At 50.4% G+C, this 13,947-nt stretch overlaps 1 protein-coding gene across 1 annotated transcript in view; it reads left to right on the top strand.

Moving 5' to 3' along the window:
• The window catches only part of DNAH10 (dynein axonemal heavy chain 10), a 71,996-nt gene extending 58,049 nt beyond the window's left edge, over positions 1–13,947 (top strand). Inside the window, exons 69-82 of the mRNA XM_076062565.1 lie at positions 1,102–1,206; positions 1,749–1,903; positions 2,333–2,487; positions 2,916–3,099; positions 3,682–3,882; positions 5,110–5,319; positions 6,012–6,107; positions 6,665–6,836; positions 7,682–7,813; positions 8,973–9,184; positions 10,033–10,200; positions 10,947–11,127; positions 11,776–11,921; positions 12,644–13,947. Of these exons, the coding sequence (XP_075918680.1) occupies positions 1,102–1,206; positions 1,749–1,903; positions 2,333–2,487; positions 2,916–3,099; positions 3,682–3,882; positions 5,110–5,319; positions 6,012–6,107; positions 6,665–6,836; positions 7,682–7,813; positions 8,973–9,184; positions 10,033–10,200; positions 10,947–11,127; positions 11,776–11,921; positions 12,644–12,790 (2,264 nt within the window). The 3' untranslated portion in view covers positions 12,791–13,947. The remainder of the gene's footprint in view (positions 1–1,101; positions 1,207–1,748; positions 1,904–2,332; positions 2,488–2,915; positions 3,100–3,681; positions 3,883–5,109; positions 5,320–6,011; positions 6,108–6,664; positions 6,837–7,681; positions 7,814–8,972; positions 9,185–10,032; positions 10,201–10,946; positions 11,128–11,775; positions 11,922–12,643) is intronic.

Genomic DNA, 13,947 nt, shown 5'->3' with positions numbered 1-13,947 from the left:
ATACAGCTCGCGGCCAAGTGAGGCCTACCAGTTTCGATCGGCTGGCAAACCACATTCTTCCATCGCTGAAAAGCATCTTAGCTGCACTCTTCAGGTACTAGAGCGAAGCATTTCGACCGGCTAACACTGTGTTTCTAAATTTAGTGTGCTAAGTTGCCTGTTGTCTCTGAAGTAGTTCTGAGCACACTGTCAAAACATACAGTCATGGCACGCTAGTGTAGTGAGTTCAACTGAGTCGCAGACGTACACATTTATTAACACCAACACATGGGGTAACTGCCCCTTAACAGAATAACAACCGATGGTGGTGACCACCAGGCTAATTACACTAATTACACTATAACTAGCTACAACGGACCGGACCACAGCTTGGGTTCAGGTCCACGTGTTGGAGACTCTGTAGGACGTAGAACCTAGACAGAGGTTTCTTCAGGATGAACAACAACGCCGGTCCCTCTGGGGGACCCGGCTTATATCCTCTGTGGCGTGGCTGTCTCCGCTCTTGGCCACGACCACCTTCCAGAATCCTCGAGCAGGATCTCGACCCCGACCACGTGACCACCCCTAGCCCCCACTTGGGGCTCCTGTGTAGACTCAACCGGTCACGTGTCCTCTGGGGTCAACCAGAGTGCCACGGCCCTTAGTAACCCCATTTCCACGGCCGGCACTCCCACACCCTATCCTGTAGGGGCCGGCACTGCACGCCGAGCGTGGTGCCATCCAGCGCTGTCAGTCAGCGCTCACCGAGCCCCTTTAGGGCCGGTACTACACCCACATCCTCCTAGAGGTATCCGCGATGTCGCTACACCGCACGCCGTGCCTCTCTAGGGCCGACATTGCACAGCGACATCCCGCAATGTCACTACACTAAGACTGTATGTTTCAATGGTGGTTGCCCATCACAGACATCTCAAAGTCCTATTTGTCCCTCAGTAATGACAAGGGTTTCCCATCCCTGGCATAGTGATGGCGGAGTGGCAGATTTCTGCCAGAAAGGTGCCCACGTGTGTAAAAAGCAAAAATAAAAATGACTTTTGACTTGACCAGCGAGCCCCAAAGTAGCGTGATGCCGCCGCTGCATGTCCCGCGTCACTTCCGCAGGGCTCTTCGAGAAGCACAAGCTGCTGTTCTCGCTCAACATGGCGATCCGATTGGAGCAGGCCGAGGAGCGCGTCCCTCAGAGTGAGCTGGATTTCTTCCTCAAGGGTAAGGATCTGCCGTGAAAATCCAAGAGCAAACAATACACGTGTAAAATCCACTCGGCTACATTTCACGGGTGTGGTTCTCATGTTGGCAGATGGCCACCGAAGTCCATGGGGTTCTTGATTGTCTTCGAGTACTATTTCCTGTGAGTTATAAGTACATTTGAGCTGTGCCATCAGCATCCAACGGCCTACGCTTGTGCAGGTTATCACAGGGTCTTTGACGTCTACCTTGCAGCAGATAGAACGTTTTGACAATTCCCCACAGAAGTTCCTTTCAAGCATTGGATATAGATCCATCGACTCTCCTGCACAGTGGCTCAGTGGCAATTATGTTGACTCCACCGGGCGACCCGTTTGCTATAACACACGTGCAGGAAAGGAGACGTGAATGGATGTGCATGAACACATGCGCGTCTGTGTGTGTGCACTTGCGTGCGCGTCACCGACGCGACTCGAACGCTCGCGTGCGACATCGACCGCGGCGGCTCTCGGTCGCGCAACGGAGGAGCGAGCGACGTGCCTCCTTCCGTGCGCGCGCTGCAGGCAACATCTCCCTGGAGAAGAGCGCTCGCGCGCGCCCCTTCGACTGGCTGCCCGAGCAGGGCTGGCAGGACGTGGTGCAGCTCGCCGAGGTGTCGCCCGACGCCTTCGCCTCCCTCCCCGACCACGTGGAGCGCAACGGGCAGGCCTGGGGACAGGTAACCCCTCCGTGCCCTGAGGGCAGCAGTCACTCTGGCCCGAGCATCGCTCGCTGGTCACCGAGATTGACGGGCTTCGTGCCGGGTTGTCATAGCAAGTGCTTAGAATGCTGCGTCTTATGTCTACATCCTTTCAACCAAGCCGTGTTTAAATATTCGTTTATGTATACGAGTTTACGTGCACCATGGAAAGGTTACACATATCTCACCTTTGATTAAAATAATGCATGACTTTCTTTGTGCGCTGTTAATCATCGTGATCATCATCAGCCATGATTAATCCACTGCTGGATGAAGGGCTCCACAAGCCATCGCTCACGGTCCTGCAATGTAACAATTCATCCACATTGTTAACAAAATAACAATGACGGTACAAGACGAGTGGTGACAATGCAGTTGCCCGTGCGGTGATGATGGTGTATCCTGCAGTGGTTCGACCTGGACACGCCGGAGCAGGCGCCCCTCCCAGACGGCTACGCCCACTCGCTCTCCGCCTTCCAGCACCTGCTGGTGCTGCGCTGCTTCCGCGTGGACCGCGTGTACCGTGCCATCTCCGACTACGTGGCCAGCACCATGGGGGAGAGGTAGGGCCCATTGGTCCTCGGTGCCCACCACTGATTGGACGGCGATTGGTTGCCGGTCTCTACCACCGACCACGTTAGAGGCCTCTACCATTGAGCAATCTTAATTTAGCGGTCTGCTCCATACCAACAGTTATAACCAGTCCTTATCACCTAGTGGTGAGTGAGAAGTCTCCACCAATTACAAGTGGGCGGTCTCTCCTGCCAACCAATCACCAATGAGAGATCCACAGCACCTGTTCAATTGAGATTTGTTATCCAAGTGATCTTTATCACTAACCAATCAGTTTTTAGCACTCAATGATCAGAATTTCTTGACCGAAAAATCTAAATCTATCTCTACACCTAGTCATAGCCCAGGGGGCACTGGGGGTAAAGTGGCAACCATTCTCTCGCGAATCCACGTCCATGATGGCGTTTCCAATGGGCAGGTACGTCCAGCCGCCGGTGGTGAACCTGGAGGGCGTGCTGGAGCAGAGCTCGCCCACGTCCCCCGTCGTATTCATCCTCAGCGCCGGCTCCGACCCCGCCGGGGACCTGGCCAAGCTCGCCGAGAGGACCGGCTTCAGCGGCAGCCGCCTGAAAATGCTGGCGATGGGACAGGGGCAGGAGAAGGTGAGTGGGCGCCAGGGTTAGGGTCGATGGTAGAGGTTGTTGTGGGTTGTGAGGTCCCTGTGGTGGTGTGGGGTTTGGCGGTGAAGGAAGGGGCTAAATTAGAAGGATTAGTTAAGTAGAATTGAAGAGGTTGAAGTGAGTGGGAGAGAGTGAGTCACACTGGCGGAGTTAAAGAGGTAATTTTACATCGTCAACTCCGGTTGACCAATAGAGAAAATTGCTCTCAGGTCTGTTGAGATCGTCTTTTCCTCTAAGTTTTAAAAGTCAGTGTTTAATTTCAACAACCTGCCATCTCTTTCACAAGTTCACGCGTGGCAGTGGCAATTTTAGCAGAGAGGCACAGCTGCAAGAGTCCGGCGGAGGAAGCAGCGGCGTAGCGTGGTTGTCGTGGACCCTGGGTGGTTCAACTTCTCCCCTCTCCGTAGCCCACCGCCAGGGCGCCCCCGATCCGTTGTAGGAGCCGGTAGAGTTGCACCGCCTGCACGCTCAATGGCTACGCCGCTTGGGAGCGAGGGTTAAAGACAGCGGGGAGTGACGGAATTGCAACCTCCTGGCGTTGGTCGGTCCATCGGTCGCGAGCAGGCGGCGCTGCAGCTGCTGGGGCACGCGGTGTCACGCGGTCACTGGCTCATGCTGCAGAACTGCCACCTGCTGCCACGCTGGCTCAAGGAGCTGGAGAAGGCACTGGAGGGCATCTCGAAGCCGCACCCAGACTTCCGCCTCTGGCTGACGACCGACCCCACGCCCAGCTTCCCCATCGGCATCCTGCAGCGCTCGCTGAAGGTGCCGGCCGGCACACGCTCGCGCACAAACGGCGGCCGAACGGCGATCGAGTGCCGGGTTGACATCGAGCAGGGTGGATTAATGAAGATGTGTTGTTGTTGTTGTTGTTGTTTTTCTCTTCTTTTAGGATTTTTGAATTGTGTTTGTGTCTGTTTTTAAAAACAGTTATCTTTTATTTTTCGTTTGAAGGCATTCCGTTTGTGCTTTTGGCGTCGTGTCACGAGATCAAGATACATTTTGATTTAAAGCTTTCGTGACTGCAGGGATTCATATTCTTGGTTCTTTCGGTAAAGTCACGTTGAAGGGAAACAATAAAATAATAAAAAATATATAAAACAATAAAATTCTCACGACGTTTCGACTGTAATACATCACCCGATGATGACTGTTTGTGTTACAGTCGAAACGTCGTGAGAATTTTTATTGTTTTATATATATTTTATTATTTTATTGTTCCTCTTCAACGTGACTTTACCGAAAGAACCCAGAATACGAGATAAAGATATTTACATTCGGGAATCTCCCAGTAAGCAGTGCATCACTCCGTGCCAGGGAATGGGCCCAGGATATTGTATCACAGGACTACTGCTGCAAAAGTCCCTTCAATATTTATTATTACACACTAAACTTAAACTCAAAGCAATTTTTATTTTACGAGGTAAAGCCCACTGAGCTATAGAGCTATGTTTCAGAAGCGACCTGGCCACGAACGATAGCTCAACGAAGTGGCTAGTTACGTGGAAATGTATATCAGCCAAATACTCTAAACGCGTCTCTTTAAATGTGGAGGGAAAAACCGAAGGACCCAGAGAAGAATTCACGTGACCACGGGGAGAACATGCCAACTCCAAATATACAGCAGGCGTCAGAGTCAGGATCGAAGCCTTCTGTTTTATAGGCAAGGTGGTTAACATCCCGCTGCTCTGGTGCCACCGTGGTGCCCATGAGGAGGACGCTTTTTAATTGTTTTTCCCATCGTGTGACACGTCATTCAAACCCCGCGTTATTTCTCAAATGTGGAATAAGTGGACTTAACTTAAAAAAAAACGAGTTTATCTGTGATTATTTTATTCTGTCATTGGTGACACTATCAATGTAGCATACTTGAAAACCTAGCTTAATCTGAAGTGACTGAAACCATAGATTCAAATACATGACCTCAGAAGCAGTACTGACACACTCCACATTGGTGCTGCTGCTGCTGCTGCCCCCCCCCGTCCGCCCTAGGTGGTGACAGAACCACCCAACGGCCTGAAGCTGAACCTACGCGCCACCTATTTCCGCGTGTCGCACGAGGCGCTGGACAGCTGCCCACACCCGGCGTTCCGGCCGCTCGTGTACACGCTCGCGTTCTTCCACGCCGTGGTGCAGGAGCGCCGCAAGTACGGCAAGCTCGGCTGGAACGTGTCGTACGACTTCAACGAGTCCGACTTCCAGGTGGTGTGGGGTGGCCAGCACGGAGGCGGTGGAGGGCCGTTCGGAGACGGAATTCTGAAACCTCTTTACGTCGATTGCCGTATCAACAAATGTAGGCTTACTGAATCCAATAGAGAGTCATTTTAGTTTATGGCCTAATATAACTAGCCGATACCCTAACATTTAAAAAGACAATCTGTTGCTCTAGCTTTGAGCCAGGCACGGTAGCGCTTGCCTGTGACCCAGGACTTTGGCAGCAAGGGTTGGTGGCGCACGTACATTAGTGAAACTCCCAAACCATGTGGACTGCAAGGTGACGTGGAGAGATCAGCACAGCAAATGGCTTGAACCTCAGAGAGGCATTCCTGGATGAATGTAGACGTATACATGTAGCCCTGTTGTACATCCCTCCAGTGAATCCGCTGTTGGACGAGAGCCTCCCCACACTGTGGAGGTCGTGACGGTTATTTGACCATACTTCGCCATGCCGATCAGTGTGAGTTGGTGAAGGTGGGGAGCATAGACGTGGGAGCATATGCGTACAGTGCAGCAATGGATTTTGCTGTACTGCCCTCTGCTACCCATCACAAAGTCCCACAGCAGCCTATAACATCTGGATAAAATAAATGACAATAAATAACCTGACACCAACCAATAATCAAACAGCTCAAGTCCCATTCCCCTAACCTTGCTGGGGCCGTGTGCTGTACCAGGTGTGCATGGAGATTCTCTGCACCTACCTGAGCAAGGCGCACGAGCAGGCCAATGGACGCATCCCCTGGGCCAGCCTTAAGTACCTCATTGGCGAGGTGAGCATCGTGAACGAGCGACCTCGTGTGTGCTTACGGATATTGACCTGCGTGTGAAGATGCTTGGTCTTCACACCAATGTGCGAGTGAGAGTAATATTGACCTTAATACGGCACAAATCAGTTGAACAAATATGTCCAGGCTTAAGGCTTTCCACTTCTATTATGGCTATGACTCACCATACCCATCTGTCCAAATGTATATTCAGTACAGAAGTCCTCTTCCTCTATACAACTCCTCAATCTTATAATGGTGCACGCCTTTCTTCATTTACAGCGCTCTCAGATGTGTTCACATTGAGGACCTTTAGAAGTAAAAATCCTTTTGTATTTTTACTTTCCTCTATTCCACACTCTTACCCCTAACCCTTTACCTTACAGCACTGCACTTACCCTAACCCTAACCCATCGAGTCCCATTCTGTGCATCGAGTGCTTTTCCCGCAAACGCAATATAGCGTTACGATCGGCCCGAGCGTGCAAATTGATTCCTTTGCGTGATTCTGTTCTCCCAATGCGAACGCCGTGTGGACCCACATGCACCTACCGTGGCACGCAGGTGATGTACGGGGGGAGAGCCATCGACAGCTTCGACAGGCGCATCCTGACTACCTACATGGACGAGTACCTGGGCGACTTCCTCTTCGACTCCTTCCAGGTGTTCCACTTCTTCTGCAACAGCGAGACCGACTACCGTCTCCCGCCAGACGGGCCCAAGGATGCCTACATCGGTTCGTGAGGCCGCTCGTGCTGCTATATTTTCGTAGTACCCTATGGCTTGAGTGTCAGTGTATTGTTTGTATCTGGACCCATCACTTTAACATCTAACCTGCAAGCCCAAACTGTGATCCCTGATCTCTATAACCACTTCCTGATCAATGGCCCACTCTCCTGCCTCTTCGGGAGTGCTGCTCCATTCTTGAGTGACCGTGCATGTGTTTTTATTAGCACGGTTGGCTACGTACGGTGCCAAAGAAGTTCAATATACATATGTGTGTGTGTGTGTGTGCATGTGTGGAGTGGTTCCTCTTGCTCTGTGTAAACATCAAAGCTGGTGAGACAAAGGTGGTCAGGCGTGGCCCTGGCCACACCAACCCCTTGTGCTCTATGCAGGTGGCCACAAACAGCATCTCCTGCACGAGTCTTTTCGGCTGCACGGAGATCGATTTGCGAGGAGTGTTAGCGCAGTAGTTCGTGCATATCGCCACAATCCCACTAACCTGGGTTTTATACAACAGCCAGGAATAACACCAATGGACAATAATATCTAAACTTGTTCGAAGGCTCCCTTAGGTTGACTGTGCCTTAAATTACTCCTTGGTGTGGTGTGTAAACATCAACACTGGGGAGACAAAGGTGGCCGGACGTGGTGCTAACCACACCACCTACTCACTAACAGCTCCCCCCCCACCCAGCATTCTGGATGGCTATACGAGGGACCTCTGTCTGTGTGCGCGTGTGTGTGTACGTGTGCACCTTGGCCTCAAGGTGCACATGGCCTGGCACAAGCGTCGTGGTGACGTCACCGCCACTTAGTAGCGAATGTTGTTGTTGTGTACGTGTGTGTGCGTCACAGCTGAGGTGGAGTCGCTTCCGCTGGCCAACACGCCCGAGGTGTTTGGGCTCCACTCGAACGCCGAGATCGGCTACTACACGCAGGCAGCACGCGACATGTGGAGGCATCTGGTCGACCTGCAGCCGCAGACAGGTGCAGCTTGCGCTAGCTGGCTAGCTTGTGTCCGAGCCACGTGTCCAGTTGGGGGTCGTCCATGAGAAGAATCAGAATCAGAACATTTATTAAAACTGGAGGAACCCTGTCAGCAGTTCCCCTGTTGTATCTGTTCCACCTGATGACGGCTGCTTGTGTTGCGATCGAAACGTCGTGATTTATTTTATTTTATACCTACGTGACTTTACTGAAAAAACCAAAGAGTATGGAGGAATCCGTTAAGCTATAAGGCTTTTTTTTTCTCACAGATGTCCAGTACGGGTACATTCAGAACATTATGACAAATAATACAAAAACACGACAGTATAGGATAGGTAAACACAAAACCTAAAGGCCACTGAGCTATCAACTTATTTTTCTGAAGCGACCTGGCCATAAATAATAGCTCAATAAAGTGGCATATTATGTGGAAATGTATAGCAGCAAAATAACCTAAAAAAATAAGGCGACCAAACTTCCAACGTTGGTCGAGATAGACCTGGTTTCATGAAGGCCGTTCGAGTGTCCTTATGCATTCGCGAAACTTGGGATTTACTCACTGTTTAACAATATCTGGCCTGGTGCATGGCTCATGACGCAGGAAAAGGCTGGGACTAACATGACTAGCGGGCAGAGTTGGCAGAGGAGTAGGCAGCATCTGGGAGCAGTAACAAAAACACTCAACTCATTCGTCAATGACACTGCCTTAAAAAAAAGAAAAAATATATGAAAGGCGATGTATTTGGCGCAACGGCTCTCTCACATAACACACGAAGAAGAGCCATTGGAGCAGCAGAAATGGCAGGGCCACGCACTGTGGACAGGGCTCGGCAGTTGAGTGGGCGTGCAAATTTAAAATTAGCCCATTCTGATGAAGAGAGAGAGCCGCCAGTTTTCTGCATGTCCTGGTTGAGCCTCTCAAATATTTGGTAGCTTTAGTCACGCACGAGTGAAAACACTGTGCATCTGGCTCGGTGTAGCGTAAACGCCAACAGCTGTCGAGTTGTGACCACGGGCGGATTGCTCTCTGCGGTGACATTCCAAACGGATCCTTCACCATTGTGAGTCTGGCCGATTGCACAATTGAGATTACAATTTGGGGGAAAAAAAAATTGAAGATGAATATTACAACAAGAAAAAAACAAACGTTCCTCTGCAGGTGAGACGGGCAGCGGGGTGAGCCGCGACGAGTTCATCTCGGGGGTGGCGCGCGACATCCAGGCGCGGCTGCCACTGCCGTTCGAGCTGGGCCAGACGCGCAAGCGGCTGGGCGCCGTGCTGTCGCCCACGGCCGTCGTGCTGCTGCAGGAGATGCAGCGCTTCAACGCGCTGCTGCAACGCATGGCGCGCTCGCTCGCCGAGCTGCAGAAGGTACGTCCGGTGATGGGGCAGCATTTGGGAATAATTCGCGGGTGGTTTTATTCGTCCACCGCGCGTCGTGTTTTTTAACGGAAGGTTCGACGAAAAAATACGTCGGATTAAGCAACTTTTTCCAAGATGCGTTTTATCTTTGGAGTCTTTAGTATAAGTATGAAGCCGACAGGTAGGGTGTGAGAGCAACATATCTTTGCGTATTTGCAAAGAGTTATTTTTGCTCTGGTGTGTGTCTCCACATTTTGGGCATATCTTTGTGGGTGGTTTTCAAGAGGCAAAGTCCCTCATAGCATTCTCCATCAGGTTAACGAGAGTTATTGAGTCCCCCTTCATGGATGGACGGCCGGCGAGAGCTTATGCATAAACACTTTTAACCTTAGTTGGAAAGCATACAAAATAATCTCTCATAGATATATTTACTTAAGTGTCCTTGGATTAAATCTTGACTTAAAGCTTTCGTGACTGCAGAAATTCATATTCTTTGGGTCTTTCGGTAAAGTCACGTAGGTAGGTTCAAAGAAAATAACAAAAAGCTACAACGTTTCGATCGCAACACAAGTGGTCGTCATCAGGAAAAGCGGGGGGGGGGGGGGGTCCCTTTTCCTGGTGACGACCGCTTGTGTTGCGATCGAAACGTCGTAGTTTTTGGTTATTTCTTTGAACCTATCTACGTGACTTTACCGAAAGACCCAAAGAATATGTCCTAGGATTACCAACAAGTGTTTGAAGCTTCTCAGTACATTCCTGTCTAATTATTAAGAGCGTTTGAAACTCGGAGTATGGCCACTAGAGATGAGACGTTTGCCTCTTTGTTTATTTCCTCCCGTCGCCTCTGCTTGTCGCAGGCACTGGCGGGCGAGGTGGGGATGAGCGGGGAGCTGGATGAGGTGGCGCGCGCCCTCTTCAACGGGACGATCCCGGCCATCTGGCGTCGCCTGGCTCCGGACACCCTCAAGTCTCTCGCTAACTGGATGGTGCACTTCCACCAGCGGCACCAGCAGTACTCGGCATGGGTAGGCCAGCCCGTTTGCTTGTTTCCATACAATTTAAAATCAGGTAAGAGCCCATTGGGGTAGAGCAGTGGCACAGTGGTTAACTCGCTGCATTAAGAACCCGGCTACCTGAGTTTGATTCTAAGCCACAGCTAACATCAGTGGTGAGTGATAGACTGTATAAAGTGATCGTGTGCCCACTGCCTACAGCAAAGTGCGCGAAGAAGCATGGTGAAGTATAGTTAAACAACCACGATGATATACATGACGTTTGGAGACCTTTTTCCAGCAGTGGATTGACGGCGCTGTAAATATAAAGACCAATGTAGACCAATAGAGGTTTGGGCTTCAGCATGTTGATGCTCTACTTGCTGTAGGCTTTTTTGAATATATATAATGTACATATCCCCTTGGGCTCTTGTTTACAAATTCTGAGCATGATCGCATTGCTCATTGTGTACATGTGTGTATGTGGAGAGCAGTGGTGTAGCGGCTTGCGTGCTGCGTGGCAAACCCAGCAACCCGAATTCGATTCCTGCTCACCTAGGGATGGCCATCCCTGGGTGACTCAGCCTCAAATGAGTACCTGGTGCGGTGTGTAAACAACTCCACTTGTGAGACAAAGGCGGTCTGGCGTGGTGCTGGCCACCCACCCCCTCATGTGCCGTGCCGGCCTTCATAGGTGCTTGCTAACAGCACTTGCCCCAACAGTCTGTTAAGGCTATCAAGGGATCTTTGTCTTTTGTCTTTGTGATGGTGCGCGTCAGGTCGAGGACGGGGAGCCGACCGTCATGTGGCTGTCTGGCCTGCACATCCCCGAGTCCTACCTCACTGCGCTGGTGCAGGCCACGTGCCGCAAGAACGGCTGGCCGCTCGACCGCTCCACGCTCTACACGCAAGTCACGACCTTCCGCGGTCCCGAGGAGGTCACCGAGCGGCCCGGGCAAGGTCAGCGATGCAGCCACAATTACCACGCTCACTGCCGCCGCTTGAAGCTTTAAATGCGACGAACTTCTCTCGTACAAAAATTCGAGGGATTTTGAATATCACAAAAAAAATGGACGAATACAAATTAATGTTAATAATATTGTTTTTTATTAGTTGACACAATTCAGGGGTCTTGGCTGGGATGCACAAATATTATTGTTTTGCCATTGTGATGAATGTAGCACCTCTAGAGGCTAGAGCAGTGACGCTGTGGTCAGCGCACTTTGCTATGAACCCGGTGACCCGAGTTCGATTGGTGGCTACAGCTCAAATTAGTGGGGGGTGATATCTGAACTGCACTATGCTACTGACCAGCAGGAGCATAGTGTGGTTGGCATGGGTCCGGCTGCAAGGAATGAAATGGGCCCGCCACTGCCAAATTTCCCACCTCTTCGTATTCCAGCTCCTGGACTCCTTTAGTCAACATGCCCCGGTTCAGTTGCACTGTCTGCATGCTCAATAGCTATGCCCCTGGTGAACAGTATGGTGAAGTATGGTCAAACAACTCCCACGATCGACAAGGTTTTGATGAGGCTTTAATCTAACGGTGGATTTACTCTGGGTTGTGCATTCAGAGACCACTAAGTGTTAGTGTTGTCTGTGGCACAGGGTGCTTCGTGTCAGGCCTGTTCCTGGAAGGGGCCGACTGGGACGTGGAGGCCAGCTGCCTGGTGCGGAGCAAGCCCAAGGTTCTGATGGTGCAGCTGCCGGTCCTCAAGATCATCCCCATCGAGTCGCACCGCCTCAAGCTACAGGTGCGTCACATTGCTACGCGAACCGAACATCCCTCGCCTGCTGCTGTCATTGTCCTCGTAAATGTAATTTCTTCTTCAACAAGATTGACTGTGGCCTCCCTTCCGTATTGAGTTCAGCTTCTAGGTTGCAGGATCGTACATTTGTCTCCCTCATTCTTCCCTTGCACTGGCCAACTTTGGAAACTTCCTCCTGTCGTTTCGTTATGGAAAGTTCCTGTATGACCTCGCTCGACGCTGGCCGCTATACCTGTGCCGTGCAACTCCGGTTGGGAAAAAAAACCACAAGCACTCTTACATCGTGTTGTGTTATCACACCATGTCCACTGCACACACACCGGGCAAAATGAGTTGACTGTCCCCATTGCCATCTGCTTGCGTGCCACTGCATGTACACACACATAAGTACACACACACACATGCTAATGCAAATGATACACTGCACGAGTTTTTTTATTAAAATTAAATAGCGCTTACACATTTAGTGCTACCTCACATTCAATTATGCTTGATGCTCTGGCCTGCTAAGTGCATGGCTCGTGTCTTGCTAATTTAATTTCAGTCCGGGCCCAATTCAATAGTATCCACATATAGCTTACACCCCATTGCTAAGCCAGCTGTAGTCCGCTGGTTATCCACGGACTCCTCGCATAATTATTGTCACGGGTGGCGGCGTTTAAGCGACTCTTACCAGCTGACTGGCACGCACTTATTTTTGTTCACAGAGCACGCTCCGGACGCCAGTTTACACGACATCCACGCGCCGCAACGCTATGGGCGTGGGCCTGGTGTTCGAGGCCGACCTCTTCACTACAAAGCACCCATCCCACTGGGTGCTGCAGGGCGTCTGCCTCACCCTCAACTGCGACTAGGACCCCAGTTGTGCATGACGCCGCCCCGATGCACAGTCTCCCCCCTCGGTGCAGATGTTTGCCCCCTCGCTCTTCTTATCTTATCCAGGATTTTGTAGAGCGCTCTTGTCAAAGACCTTTACAAGAATTACAAATTATACATTAGTATTGGTGGATGCGGAAAAGGGAGGGGATTTGAGTGTTGGGGAGGTGATGTTAAGGAAGGGTGATGATAGGAAAAGGGAGGGGCGAGGTTAGGAAGGGGACGGGGGGAGGATAATAAAGGTTTTACGGGCGAGGACAGGAAGTAGAGGGATACGCTGTTCATCGTGATACATGCTACTGCGCTCGTCGCGGTGGCCGGGTGGCGCAGAGGAGCCAAGGCCGTGTTCAGAACAATGTGACGGTGGTACTGCTGAGATCCTGGGTTTCGGAGCCTGGGTTTCAGCCTCCTGTGATCAAACCAGGTTCTCAAGTGCAGAGATAATGGTCTTTGCCCATTCACCAATGACGAGTAAAAAAAAACACCCTATCATGTTAAATTGTTTTTGACTTAATTCAGTGCATTTTCCAGCTTCAACGGCTAAAAAACATATTTGCCATGCAAAAAGCATATCCTGTAGCAGGCCAATATGCAAGGATACTTAATTAGTATGTCTGTCATATCATCTTCCAAAGGTCTTTCTCTAACATGGGCAGATATACTGCTTTCTGAGAGTTCCGAATGTAAATTTGCGTCGTAACATGACACCGATAGCATAATTGGAACCTAATTCGGAAAAAAACAATCCTGTACTCGACAAAGTGCAATAACTCAGACTGCAATGGCCAGAGTTCATTGTATTAGTCCCCTGAAGCCAGAATGTAAAGCATGCATTTTCAAAAGCCCAACTACCCACTTATGACCCTTTCAAATAACGCACTTTTGCAAATGTATATTGTAAGGCTGGCTTGTACACAAACAGTAAAATGTTGTGTATGTTCTTTTTGTAGCTTTGTACGGTAGTAGTAATTTTATCCTCTTTCACGTAACAATATTTTTTTTATTATTTCCGCTGCAGTCTTCATCAGTGCTGTGTGCGTGTGTGAATCATGCCTTCTAATACAAATGTAAATCATGTCGCAAGGTGCTGTGTTTAGAAGACATTGCAAAAAATCATAAACTCTCACAAGCAAAA

This window comes from Petromyzon marinus, chromosome 5, assembly GCF_048934315.1.
Source record: "Petromyzon marinus isolate PM22_M1 ecotype Great Lakes invasive population chromosome 5, UKy_Petmar_22M1.pri1.0, whole genome shotgun sequence".
Taxonomy (NCBI): domain Eukaryota; kingdom Metazoa; phylum Chordata; class Hyperoartia; order Petromyzontiformes; family Petromyzontidae; genus Petromyzon; species Petromyzon marinus.
Note: the sequence above shows the minus strand (reverse complement) of the source record. Positions and strands in the feature narration are given on the sequence as shown.